At 42.0% G+C, this 14000-nt stretch overlaps 1 protein-coding gene across 5 annotated transcripts in view; it reads left to right on the forward strand.

Annotated features, from left to right (window-relative positions):
- The first annotated feature begins 467 nt into the window (after window positions 1-467).
- The window catches only part of ANKRD10 (ankyrin repeat domain 10), a 43164-nt gene continuing 29631 nt past the window's right edge, over window positions 468-14000 (forward strand). Inside the window, exons 1-3 of one of the 5 annotated variants that reach the window (XR_006577440.1) lie at window positions 468-735; window positions 7919-8071; window positions 10903-10994. Coding sequence is in view for 4 of the 5 variants with exons in the window: in XM_045007751.1 (XP_044863686.1) it covers window positions 535-735; window positions 7919-8071; window positions 10903-10994 (446 nt within the window). In the remaining variant the exon portion in view is untranslated. Of the gene's footprint in view, window positions 736-1279; window positions 1436-4029; window positions 4143-7141; window positions 7806-7918; window positions 8072-10902; window positions 10995-14000 lie in introns of those variants that run through there. The other 4 variants (XM_045007751.1, XM_045007771.1, XM_045007777.1 and 1 more) reach the window with 4 other exon arrangements.

Consider the following 14000-nt stretch of genomic DNA (forward strand, 5'->3'; position numbering starts at 1 on the left):
GACTAGGGACTCTCCAGGAAGCCTGAACCTAATGCGGGGCTGCCCGTGCTCAGCCTGAGGCACCGTTCCACGCCCGCCCTGGAGCTGCGCCTGTGAAGCTCCTCTGGGCTGCTCGTTGCAGCCCCCCCCCGACCCGACCCGACCCGACCCGACCCGACCCATCTTAGACCCCGCGACGCCCTGATCTGCGAGGCCCTGAGCGGCGCCGGGTCAGGCGGCCGGAGCGCGGGCTCGGCCTTGCGTCATCACAGGGGCAACGCTCCGATGCTGCGCGCGCTCCCTCTAGTTCCCGGTCAAGCTCGCGGCCGGGGGCCAAAGCGGCACCAACGGCTGGCGGCCTGCAGGCGGTGACAGGAACACCCAGCGCGCGCGCGCGCCTCCCGGCCAACCGCTCCCCTCCCCCCCGCCCCGCGCGCTGCCTGCTCCGCCCACGCCGCTCGGGGAGGAGCCACGCGCCCGCCCCACCTGGTTCTTTGTGCTCGGAGTCGGTCGGGACTCAGCAGCAGCCTCGAGCCGCCGTCGCCTCCTATCACCATGTCGTTGGGAGTCGGCCCGGAGGCGGGATTCTCCAGCGAGGAGCTGCTGACCCTGCGCTTCCCCCTGCACCGCGCCTGCCGCGACGGGGACCTGCCCACCCTGTGCGCGCTGCTGCAGGGCTCGCCCCGCTCCGACCTGGCCGTCGAGGACTCCTTCTACGGCTGGACGCCCATCCACTGGGCCGCGCACTTCGGCAAGGTGCGGCGCGGCCCGGCCCGGCCCGACCCGGCGAGGGGGCGCTGCCCCGCGGGACCCCCAGGCTCACACGGCGCCATCTTGCCGTGCTCGCTGCCGCGGGAGGGGCGACCCGGGACCCGCCACCCGGCTCGGCGGGGGTCGTGGTACCGTCCGCACCCCCTGGGGAGCGCAATGGGGCGGGCTGTGGGGGCGCCCCCGGGGGGGGAACGTGAGACATATTGGGCGGGGGCCTGTCCACGTCCCGGGGGAGAGTCAGCGGCTGCCTCGGCATCCTGCCTGCGCGCGGGCCCCGGCAGCCGGCTCGTGCTGGTGGGGCGCGGAAGCGCCGCAGCCCCCGGTGCCCCGAGCGGGCCCGGCCCCTCCCGGGAGCTTTATTGACAGGGACAGATCCGTGGCCCTTGGCCAAGCTTTCGAAAGGTGCCGGGGTCACTGGCAGCTGCGGCGGGAGCCAATGGGGAGGAGGCGGGGCAGGTGCTCCTCCCCCGGCGCGCGGGGGCGGGGCGGGGTGTGGAGTTACCGCGGGCCCAGAAGGACCCACTTTTTCGTGCCCCTCCCCCCCCCGATCCAGTAACGGACCTTCCTGCGCGCGCAGGCTCCACCTGGAGACTTTGCTCTGTTTTGGTGCCCGTGTTATGACGACCCGCGTGTGCGTTGGGAAGGAGGCGATCGCTGGGCGGAGCGCGGCCCAGGGGCCCTGAGGGTGAGCGGCGCCGGGGGGGTCTGCCCTGACGGCTCCCTCGCTGCGGTGCCTGGGAGGTGAAAGGGCGCGATGCGTCGGGTCTGGGCCCCCTGAGACAGTTTTGTATTAGAATTGCGGGCAGGACGTGGCCCCGTGTGAGGAAGTGCGGTGGCTCCAAAACATCTGAACGTTAACTCCCTTATTTTCCCCAGTCCCTGTTATGGTTCTCTCCCTCCCCCCATCTTTTGTGATTTTTCTGTCTGCAAGCCGCATTCTGGCTCTCTTCTTTTCTGGTATTATGGGGGAAGAGCAGCCGCTTGTGCCTTTAACCATTGCTTTTTATCTCAGGCTATATAAGGTTCTTAAAGGAACTTGTAGAGGGAACAATCAGGCCTGCAAGCTAATGGTAGATATCTTACGCAAAATGCCCGGTGGCCAGACGTCTTTCTTTAATGAAAATACTAAAGGGAATGCAGAAGATTTGTTTTGTATACAGATAGGATACATGAAAACATAACTAACATTTTAGTGCTCTTAGATTGCTGCACTTTTGGCAGCGTCACAAATCAGAACAATTAGTCCAATTAAAGGAGGCTAAGCCTTTGAGGAGAGAGGCAAGAGGGCAAGCCAACAAAGAGGATAAGCAGGATACCAGTAAATTAAGGAGCCTCGATTCAATTTTCCAAGGGTAGGGGCAGAGCTGGGTCATTAAACCTCAGTGAATTCTTTTGCTGTAGCAGAGCCTTGCTGTATCTGGATTTATGAAGAGCTTCTGTACATGTTGATGATGTATGTTTCAATTACAAACCTTTACTTATATTTGTGCTAAGGGAAAATAAAATATTTTAAATAGACATTATCAGGTAATTAGTTCCTGAATTTGTGATCTGGTACAAAAGTATCTGGAACACCTTTCGTTGGATAAAAATAAATACAACATGTTGCTGAGAAATGAAAATAGCTACTTCCATTGAACTTACGCACATACTTTTTTTCCCCGCTGTTGTGTTTTCTTTAGTGGAGCTTATCGTAGTTCAAAATTATCATTACTGGGGGTTGAATTAATTGCATTTCTAAACAAAAATTAAATTACTGGACCTGACTTTGTTCCCTAGTCTAGCCCCTTTCTGCTTCTCTAGTAGAGCAAAAAGGCCATAATGTGACACATCTTCCCATCCCAGCTACTAAGTCTCCTGGCATGGGGCAGTCACCCAGTGGTGTGAATCCAGCTCCCAGGCTACCCTCATCCCGGTGTAGGGGATGTAGCTGAAACATTATCATGCTCCAGTCACCCCTGACTGGTGGAATACCCCTTATGGGTGCCAAAGGCATCAGGCAAACCTTAGAACAGCTTTCTTACGTATGTTGGGACTAGTGTAGAATAATTCCCAAGACTGTAGAGCCCCAGCTTGCACCTTTGTAGACACCCACTGCCTCCTGCTGCACCAAGCAGGTACTGGGCACAGAAGAGACTCGGCCCCACTGTCTTCACAGATAATTAAAAAAAAAAATCAGGTGTTTTGACTAATATCAGTAAACAAGAACTATTATTTTGGTGAGTGCCCCCACAAGGAAACAAACTGAAAGGTTTAGTTTTATTAGAAAGAGACTACATTTTTTGGAGGGTTAGGGAGGTAAGGAAGGGATGACAAGGATCAGTATTTGTAAATGGAAAAGGATAAAGGTAGTAGGAAGAGAAATGCAGTATTCTAGTTTCTAAGAAAGTATGACAAATAGAGCACAGTTCCAAAACAAAAAAAACAGTAAGAAAATGTATGATTAATTGTAATAGCAGGTAACTGTGCCCTGGCATTCATAAGGTCTGAGGGCTCATTTGCCAGTTCGGACTTCCACTGGTAGGATTTGGTGTTAAAGTATGTTCATGAACATAAACCACAGTCAATCCCAAGCTGCTCCTTAGTACCTCAAATACCTCTGGAGCAGTCACTGTTTTCTGTATACTCCCTAAAAACTGAGATATGCTTGTCTCCTGGGACACTAATGGATTCCTACAAAATCAGCTACATCCAAATTAATTAGTATTCAAGAAAGTATTGTCTAGTTCATTTATATAGTGCCTTGAATTACGCTGGGTGTTGTACAGAGCTATAAGATAGGTCAGAATATAAAAGACTATATGATCTAAATAGCCAACATCCAGACAAGGGAATTGAGAGCAGGGATACAGCACCAAGATAGTGGATTTTTTTTTTAATGCTTTCCTTCTATATTTGTGTGGGAGGGTTTGTTTTTTAAATCCTTGACTAATTGGCCATATTTTTTCTGTGACCATATCAGCTTGCCTCTTGCTTTTGTAATCCTTGCCTGTTTTGTGATCCTTGACTGTTGTTGTTGTTGGACTATTTTACTTTACTTGTATATAAGGTAAGGTAAGTAAATTCTATTCCTCTTTGGGCTGTTGTTTTTAAAAAAAGTACATAATCCAGTGTCGCCCCCCCCCCTCCTCCTTCCCTGTCGTGTAAGTCCCTGGAACCCTCCCCATCTTCCTTGATTAACCCTGATTCTCAATCCCCACTGTAGCTATATCATGAACTTGAAAAATATTCTTTTTTTTTTTTTTTTATTAAAGAAACCAAAAAGATGATCACCAAAACCAGTGCTCAGTGTTCGAGTCCATGGGACAAGAATAAGGGAACCTGGTGTTCTGGCCTCTTCCTGACTAGCAGCTACTTCCATTTTCTGATGGAGTTGGGACTCGGAGAAGCAGGTCTCTCAGTCCATGAGGCAGAAGGCCTCGTGTTCTGACTTTTAATGAAGTGCAGCAACTCATCCTCTCTATTCTTAGACTTCTTAAAATTAGAGAAGAAAAAGTAAAAAAAAGAACCATTTTAAAAATAACTTTAAATTACAGGTTTTGAAACAATGCTAGTGTGGGTTACAAATCGACCTTAAATGCTAGAAGAAGGGCACTGGTTCTCCAGTTCCATTGCTTTTCCTTGGAGTTGACAGACTGCGACCAACGTGTAACTCACAATAAGTTGTCATTGAGGTTTCCCTGCCCCTCTCCAGGCCAGTAATCTGGATTTATATGACAAAAAAAGAAAAATCCTTTGCTCTTGGCAGAGTGAAAGATTAACACTTTCACTAGAACCTTTAGACATCTTAGTCTTTATGTTGCAAAATCTCTTACAGTTGCTAATGCTCGCTCAACTTCACCTTTGTTTGTAACTTTGGTAGGTGGGCCGCCGGCTGTCACTGGTGTCTTAAGCAAATTATTTACCCCTGCTTGATTATGGTAACCAATCAACGACATTGAGAGCCTTGGTGTGTAAACACCAGTGGAGGCAAACCAGTGTTGGTAATGGTGGGCAAATTTTGCAGAGTTCACACCACCACTACAACTGTATCTCTATTACAGCCTCTTTAAGTTAGTTATCTCTCGATATAGCTCTTAATTATTACTGCAGTTGTTTTAGCATCTATTTATTTATTTATCTTTTCAAAGAATACCTTCTCCTGTGTTGAATGTTAGGGTTTGTGGGAGCTAGGTTCGTTAGCACTATATTTCTTTGCTCACCCCCAAGATATCTTTATTCACCGATTCCAAGGCCAGAAAGGACCATTGTGATCTTTTAGCCTGACCTCCCATAAAACATAGGACTTCCCCAAAATAATTCCTAGAGCATATGTTTTAGAAAAACATCTATTCTTGATTTAAAAATTTGTCAGTGATGGAGAATCCACCACAACCCTTGGTAAATTGTTCCAATGATTAATTACCATCACTTAAAAATGTGTACCTTATTTCCACTATGAATTTGTTTAGCTTCAGCTTCCAGGATTGGATTATGTTATACCTTTCTTTGCTAGATTGAGAGCCCATTATTAAATATTTGCTACACATGTAGATACTTATAGACTATAATCAATTCTCCCCTAAACCTTCTCCTTGTTAAGGTAAATAGATTGATCTGTTTGAGTCTGTCATTATAAGGCATGTTTTCTAATCCTTTAATCATTCTCATGGCACTTCTCTGAACCCTCTCTGTTGCATGGTGAGTTACCATATTTCCTTTATACCCAATCTTAAATCCACTGAGAGTTTTTAATGCATTTTATTTTCTGTATGCTGTTCATACATCCTGTTTTCTCAGCAGAGAAGTACAGTTAGTAATCAGAGTTCTCTTAAATCTAAACCTATACATTCATAAATTACAGATTTAATTTTAACTTTTTTATTAAACTGGTAGGGACAGTCGCTAATTCCACAACACATTTGCCCAATTACAGTTGAAGTTTACAAAATATATGTAGTGATCATGTATTTGTTAAAATTTTCAAACCAAGATGCCTGATTTTAGTCATTTGACTTGAAAACTTTGATCTACATGCTCTTAATCCGTAGAGTAAAATTAAGCATAGTACAGTGACGCCTAGTATAAAACAAATGTATGTTTGTACATAAGATAATTTCCTAGTGATTCCTGTTCCTGAATGCCATAAGTTGGTGCCATTGCGTGACACAATTATCCAACCACTTTTCTCTAAGCCATTACCTTTGCAATTCTGCTACCCCCCCCCCCCCACTAATCTGACATCTTTTCAAAGCATTCTCAGAATTATTTTAATGTTGAAATATTAAAAATTTCAGCATAGTATGATATGAGATTCTTTGTCAGAATAAAGAGACACTGCCAAAGTGATCATATTTGAAAAAGCAACAAAGAGTCCTGTGGCACCTTAAAGACTAAGGGCTTGGCTACACTTGCAAGTTGCAGCGCTGGTAGAGGCTTTCCAGCGCTGCAATTAGTAACCGTCCACACCTGCAAGGCACATCCAGCACTGCAACTCCCTGGCTGCAGCGCTGGCTGTACACCTGGCCGGGTTGGGGTGTAGCGATTGCAGCGCTGGTGATCCAGCGCTGCTCATCAAGTGTGGACACACACCAGCGCTTTTATTGGCCTCCAGGGAATAAGGAGATATCCCAGAATGCTTTTAACTAAATTACTCCCTTTGTTTTGTTATGCAGCCTCTCTTTGTTTTGTTGTGAACCTCCGGAGGAGCTCCGTTTCGCTCCGTTTCTACCGGAGCTGCTTATCAGCTCCTGTTTGCTGTGATCAATCTGTGAACAATCAAATGAGATCCTCCTCCCTGTTGTGAACGAGCTCTGTGGAGCTCCTCCGTTGCCGCTGCTGCTATCTAAAAAACAAACAAAGCTCCTGTTTGCTGTGATCATCTGTACCTGGCTGTAAACAATCAAATGAGAGGCAGGCAGGGAAACAGCGGGGAGTCGTGTTGCCTGCATGCTGTTTGCAATTAAGAGTTAAGACTAAGGGGTCGGAAAAATGTTCTGATTTTTCAAGTCAGGAAGCTAACACACAGTGTTGGCTCCAAAAATCCACTCTCTCTTTCCCCCCGCTCCCTGTCACACTAGACCCCACTCCACCCCCCTCTTTTGAAAAGCACGTTGCGGCCACTTGAATGCTGGGATAGCTGCCCATAATGCATCACTCCCAACAGCGCTGGAAATGCTGCAAATGTGGCCACACACCAGCGCTGGTAGCTGTGAGTGTGGCCACACACCAGCGCTGCTCCTACACAGCTGGATGACCAGCGCTGCAAACTACCAGCGCTGCAAACTGTAAGTGTAGCCAAGCCCTAACAAATATATTGGAGCATAAGCTTTTGTGGGTGAATATTATGCTCCAATACATCTGTTAGTCTTGAAGGTGTCACAGGACTCTTTGTTGCTTTTTACAGATCCAGACTAACACGGCTACCTCTCTGATACTTGACACATATTTGAAAAGACAACCAAAAAACCCAAACAGATCCTTTTGCTATGTTACCAGTGACTGCACTACAGAAATTTTAAATGGAAAGAATTGTAATACACATACTCTTCAGCATTTTTATGTTATATTTTCATTTAACTCAACAAGGATACTGAAAAGTTAATAAGCATTTTACTTTCTTCTTAGAGTTTGAGTTTCCAAAACTTTAGGGAAATATTAAAGTAGAATTTTTAGTTATCATTCTTTACTGCATACTCTTCATGCTCCCTTCCTTTTAAACTTTCCTGAAAACATTTAAGTTCACAGTAGGTTTTGTTTATTAAAAAAACTAAAGTTCTAGCAAATGCTACTTGACAGTGTCTATTTAAAGTTGCATTTACAGCTTTCCAGATCAGAAACGTAGCACCTTTTCTGACAGAAGCAAACAGAATACAAATCCCTGCTATAATTGTCTCTAAAGTATCAGTTTTTTCCCCTATCAAATTAATGGTGTTGGGTTTGTTTAAAAAAATTTTTTTTGGCAAGAATTACATTTCTCTTGGCTATTTCTTTAGTGGCTGAGAAACCTGGAAGAGGTGGTGACGGCCCAGTTTATTATTTTATTAGTCATGTTGTTCAGCCTGCTTCCACTAATGGTCAGTTTAAACTGATATTGTTCCTCTTTCTCCTTTAATTTAATCAGCGATGTATATAGTATCGGTATATTTGATGGGTAATTTCTAAATTATTTTCCCCTTGTCTGTTTAAGCTGGAGTGTCTAATGCAGTTAGTGAGAGCTGGCGCTACTGTAAATACCTGTACAACACGTTTTGCCCAAACACCAGCCCATATTGCTGCTTTTGGAGGACATCCTCAGTGCCTGATCTGGTTGGTTCAAGCAGGGGCCAACATAAACAAGCAGGTATGGATTAATGTTGGGTTTGATATTGGTTTAGTTTTTAAAAATACTTACATACCGGTAGGTCTGGATTCACAAAGGGACTTGTGCTGTGATGCTGAGCGTTGCAGTGCCTAACTTCAAGGCACCTAAAAAGTCACAGGAACAGTGTTGAAATCCACAAAGCCTGAGTTAGGTGCCTGAACCTGGTACACAATGAATGGGAAGAGATAGGCATCTTAGAATGTGATTCCCAAAGGCTAGCTGGCTAGGCGAGGAGCAACCTAAACAAGCAGATGGGAGAGGTTTCTTAAGCTCCACCCTTTTCATGGAGATAGGCACCTCTCTGCAGCCTGGATGTAGGTGACTATCTCTGCTAGTGACCCACCATGGCAGGGCGGAGAGAGAGAGACTCTAAAGCCTCGTGCCTAGTGCATCACTTAGAAGGTGGGAGATCCAAGTTCCAGCCCCACTGCTCTTGTGACTCTGCCAAAGCTTCAACAGCAGAGATTGAGGTAGTCTCACACTGGAATATCCCATAGCTCTGGAGTTAGAGCACACTGCTTAGAGGTAGGATTTGAATAGGTGTCTCCTTTCAGAGTGGGGAACTGAACTCAGTTCTCCCAAATTCCATGTTGAATACTCCAGTCATTGGGCTGAATGTTATAACGTGGGTGGATTTTGAATGGTACCACACACCTGGATTGGGCCCCGAACACACAATAGGCATTCACTTGTCTTTCCTCTTGCCAGTTTGTGGATTGCTCTTGGGCTTAGGTGGGAGTGAGGAAGCAGTGCACGTGCACGTGCCCGTGGGCAGAAACATAGGCACCTAGGAAATATTTATGCTTAGAATTGCTGGGGCCCAAGGCTGAAGCCCAACCCCTACCACCTGAAACCTGAGGGTTTCAGCCCTGCATGTTGGGACTCAGACTACAGGTCCCATGCCTGGAGCTGAAGCCCTTTGGCTTCAGCTTTGTCGCCCTATCCCACCCGGGTCAGTGGGGCTCAGGTGTGCTCAGGCTTCAGTCCTCACTCCTGGGATCATGTAGTAATTTTTATTGTCAGAAGGGGGTCGCGCTGCAGTGAAGTTTGAAAACCCATGTTCTCAAACCCATATATAGGGTTTTGGTTTTTTTTTAAATCTACAGTGGTGGATCAGAAATTTTCAGTTGCATTGTTGTCTAGGTAATACTTCACTTTTAACAACAACAACAAAAAAAGGGTTACTATCTTCTTTATGCTGTAAAATATTTACCATAAAACAAATAGGATGTGCAATATTGTCAAGTTAACTCTGCTGTAGGAATTTTAACTTTCATTTTTAGATTTTATTTTTATTGTGCAACTTTAACTTCTAATGTAATTTTTTAAACAAGAAAGTTGTGTGACCATTTTAATATCCAAATTATCTCGATTGTTAAGACGAATGGGGTAGGAGAGCATCCACTGAGATCGCATTTTACTGTATGTTTACAGAGGCTTGCATGAGAGCAAGAGGTTAGCTTTTACCTTGAGGAAGGACTGTGCTATGATTGATTCAATGAGACATGAACAGTTTCCTACACAAGTTACCCCATCATCAACCTCTGGAGCTGTTCAGAAATGTGCATTTTTGTTGTCACAAAAGGGGCTTACTTAAGATATGCTGTAACTGAGCATGCTCAAACTAAGAACTGAATTTCCAGACTTATAATTTCATTATCCAATTAGCTTCTTTGCTTGTCTCAGTTTAGTGTAATGAGCCTTCCTTTGTAGTAACAACAGACTCTCAGAACGGGTCTGGATGAGAAATGCTTTTCTTGCTATTGAACTGTACTCTGTGCAGCCTATTGGCCAGTAGAAAAGAGAGGTTGGTTCTTCCTGTTGACCCATTCTGACTGGTAATCTATCCAGAGTATTGTACCAAATAAAAAGAGTGATTTTGGCAGTAGGGAGAATTCATTAGTTTTCCCTTAAATTTGATCTCGGATGTCCTTTAGAAAAAATACAATTTGCTTGCTAGTTTTCAAAATTCAGGGTTATTTTTAAGTTCAGGGATGGGGAATAACTTTTGTCAATGACAAGTGGGTTGTGTTTTCCAGTCTTATGTAAATCCCAACATGCTTGAGTGTTTTCCTCATAATCTAACAAACCAATCATCTTCTAGTTAAATATAATTGTAAATAATTTCATCGCTCCAGAAGTGTTTCAAAAGTAGCAAGTGAATAATAGTTATAATTTAAATGTTGCCACCTTAAGTACAGGATTTGCTATTAAACAAATGCTGTAAATAAGCACAATGATCATATTTTCTGTAGTTCCCTTAATCCACTAAATGTCTGTAATTAAAGTGGCATTACCATCCCACTCCATGGTCTCAGAGGTGTTGGAGGGATTTTGGCTGGGACAGCAGGAGGAAGAAACACCTTGACCCATCTAAGGAGCATACCTCTGTCTACTCGTCTTAATAAGACATTCAGTCCTCTCATGGTCTATAGTGGGATTCTGGGCTGAATGGTAGGTCATAAGGCAATAGCAAAGCCTATTGGCTCCTGTGAACTTAAGGGTTTTGTACTGGTGACTGCTTTCACACAGCAAGCCTCTGAGTGCGACTCCCTCCCTTATAAATTAAAAACACTTCTTTATATTTAACTCTATCATAAGTGCTGAAGGCGAAGTGGGATTTGAGGTGGAAGCTGACAGTTTACAACCTTTACAACGCTATTAAAGTAGTGGTTACATTCATAACTGGATACTTTTACTAATCCATTTCTTTAATTAATGTCAGGAAAAAGACCCTGAATGCTTAGAAATAATGTAATTTTATTTTTTTGGAGTAGTTATACCTGACAAAATGTGCTCTGTCTTTGCAGGATTATGTTGGTGAAACCCCTATTCATAAAGCAGCACGATCTGGTAGTATGGATTCCATAAGTGCCCTTGTAGCTCATGGAGCTCAAATAGAGTAAGTGGGGTTTTTTGCTTGGTTGTTGTGTGTCTAACTAACTAACATAGGATAGCAAACATAGATACTAATAAAACTGAAAAAAATCAGAACAGCAAACATCTTATTAAAAGAACTTTAGTTAGACATGTTCATTTATTGTAAAACTTAAGATTTTTAACATCTAGTAATAAAAAATATTGCACTTGAAGTGATATCAATCAGTGCAATATATGAAACAGAGTGTATATTTAAGTTATTAAAACCATATTTATCACACCTCTGTAAAATGCCCCAAAATTTTACATCTTGTCTGCTATGTAGTTATCTCTTACAACACTTTATACATCATATTAATGAATAAATTTACAAAAGAGCTAGAGCAGAGTTATTTGCCAAAAAAAGATTCACTCAGCTATTAGTGTAATAACTTTTGTTAGTATATATTGTGTATTTGCACTGTTAACTTTTTTCTTTAAAGGTTTATGTACTGCAAAAACATTCAGAAAATTTCACAAACTTTTGCAACTTACAGCATGGACAAAATGGATGCAGTTTTCACCTAGACATGTTGAGTATAAGCTCTACGGCTTATAATAATGTAAATACTTTAGCACTTTGTTTATAATTAGAACTAGCTTTTATTATTTAAATGATAATTAGTGTGTTTTTGTATTTTAACCTGCAATGTGAATCTGAGTTATAAGTGAAATAAGAATCAGAGTTAGTTTCTTGTTTAACCCTTTGGTTTCCATCTTACTGTTTTTTGTAACGCTGCATCCGTGAAATCTGCCTTAATTAGTTCTTTGTTACAGTACCATATAGTGTCCAGAAAGCAGCATAATTTACAGGTTAATAATATTAAACACAACTGTCTTGATAGTATAATGGTGTTCAGTTAAAAATTGTTATGCAAACTGAGTGGAATCTTGATATGTTACTTTAAATCAAACTTAATTTTATAAATCCCCATTTTGAACTGAACACATCTGAAAGTGAATGCTTGAGGCAAACTTGAATTAAAATTTACTGTGGAATTGAGGAAGCTTTAATTATCATCAATTAGTAGGTGACAAATTGATTTTGAAATTGTCAGAAAGGATAATGTTAAGTGGTATAGAACTTTATAATAAAGTACTTGAAATAAATAAGATTCTAGAAGTAAAATAAACTAATAGTTAGCACTAATAGGGTTTTCCTTATACAAGCAGTACAGTTAAGAGAGACTGCTCTAAATTTAAATCATTGCATTAAACTTTCCTGATATTGACATGTCATTGTACTGTGTAAGCAAAATATTGTTATAAACTTTTGTAGAGGGTATCTAACTTTAGCCAAAACTATTTTTGGTCTTTCTAATGTAGTCTGAAGTGCAAAAGAAATAGTGCGAATTTATGACAATTTGATGTAATAGATTACCAAATAGACAAAATTGGTAATTTCATTATTTATACAGTGCCTTAGGTGTTCCATGGGGCTTTATAGACCAGTAAAATAACAGGCCCTCCCCTGAGGGGATTATAGTCCAAGGCCTCAGTTTTTCAAGCTGATTTGCTTCTGTGGACTGTTAGTCTGCATGGACCCTAACTGAATGCACTTGGACTCTGTAAGCCCACGTGTCTGTGTTTGTAGATCAGTTTCCAGGATCAGTGCCTTAATTTGATTAATCAATTTTATATGGAGTGAAATCCTGGGCCCAGTAAACTCAATGAGAGTTTTGCCATTAATTTCAGTGGGTCCAGGATTTCACTTATAGTTTTTCAAATTTAAATGCCTAAAATTAAGCCATATCAATATTTAAACATCTGAAAAGGGTACTGATTTTTAGGCATCCAGGTTTGAATCTGGACCAACAGTTAATGGTCTCGTTGATTATGTAACCTCTTGAAAATTCAGAGTACCTAAAGTATTACATTTTTATTCTCATCTGTTCTATGTCTTAAAGAAAAAAATTGGACTCTTCCCACTATGCTATACTAATTAATTCAACCATGGATATAGTAAATGAAATGATTGATTATATGGGATCAAAGAAGTTTTATTTTTAAATACAGAATTAAACACATTGAACCAAATACACTGATGATGTAAAGCAATTATAATGTCTCTGATTTTAGTTAACTGTGCCCATAGGTCCTGGTGGTGAACTTGGCCCTTGGTTCATAGTAATTTGCACTACTTATTCCGTTTTTTATAAATAAATGCTTGTTTTTCTTTATACAGTGTTTTTGTTACTAAAAAATGTAGTTGCATGAAGATGCAGAGAATACAACTATGACTGCAGATAGGCAAATATAAAGACACCTGATATAAACAGGTATACAACGTATGCTGAATTTCACATCATTTACTTGTGTTGCATGGGAAGTAACACAAGGATACTAGGACTCCATTGTTTCACTATGGACTTACTCTGATGAAAATATTATACTAATTAAAGCCTGATCATTGAAATAGTGCTCTTTTAAAATTGAGTACAAAAGCTAATTTAGGCTACCACAATGTTTGATAGGTTTTTACAGTATTCTTATTACTCATTAAGTTAAATTGGAAACTAACTAATGTTGACCGTTTTTAATTTTATCCTTGCTGGACAGATAATGTTAACTTTAGTTTGAATAAATTTATTTTCTTGAAGTTCTCCAAGTTTACTTTATTTCCAGCTTGATAGTTCACCACTCCTATAAAATAAATACAGTACGTTGCAGTCTAAACTGGACTAAGATTTGCATTATTTCCCTAATTGATGAAAGAAAATATGGGTCTCCATTCCTATGTAAATTTTTAATTGTAAAACAATATTAAATGTACCCCATTGAAAATAGTTTGACTTTTTTGGTGGTATTTTCTTTCTCATATTAGCTGAATCATGTTCTGTGCACAGTATGTCCTACATCCATAGAAATGATTGCTTCTAACTATGGCATTCATGGAATCTTGAAGAGGGGAAGCAGGTGATCACAATGTCCTCATATGAGTGAAAAGGTTTGCCATGTAACTGACCTATTAATGTGGATAATACGTTTT

This window comes from Mauremys mutica, chromosome 1, assembly GCF_020497125.1.
Source record: "Mauremys mutica isolate MM-2020 ecotype Southern chromosome 1, ASM2049712v1, whole genome shotgun sequence".
Lineage (NCBI taxonomy): Eukaryota > Metazoa > Chordata > Testudines > Geoemydidae > Mauremys > Mauremys mutica.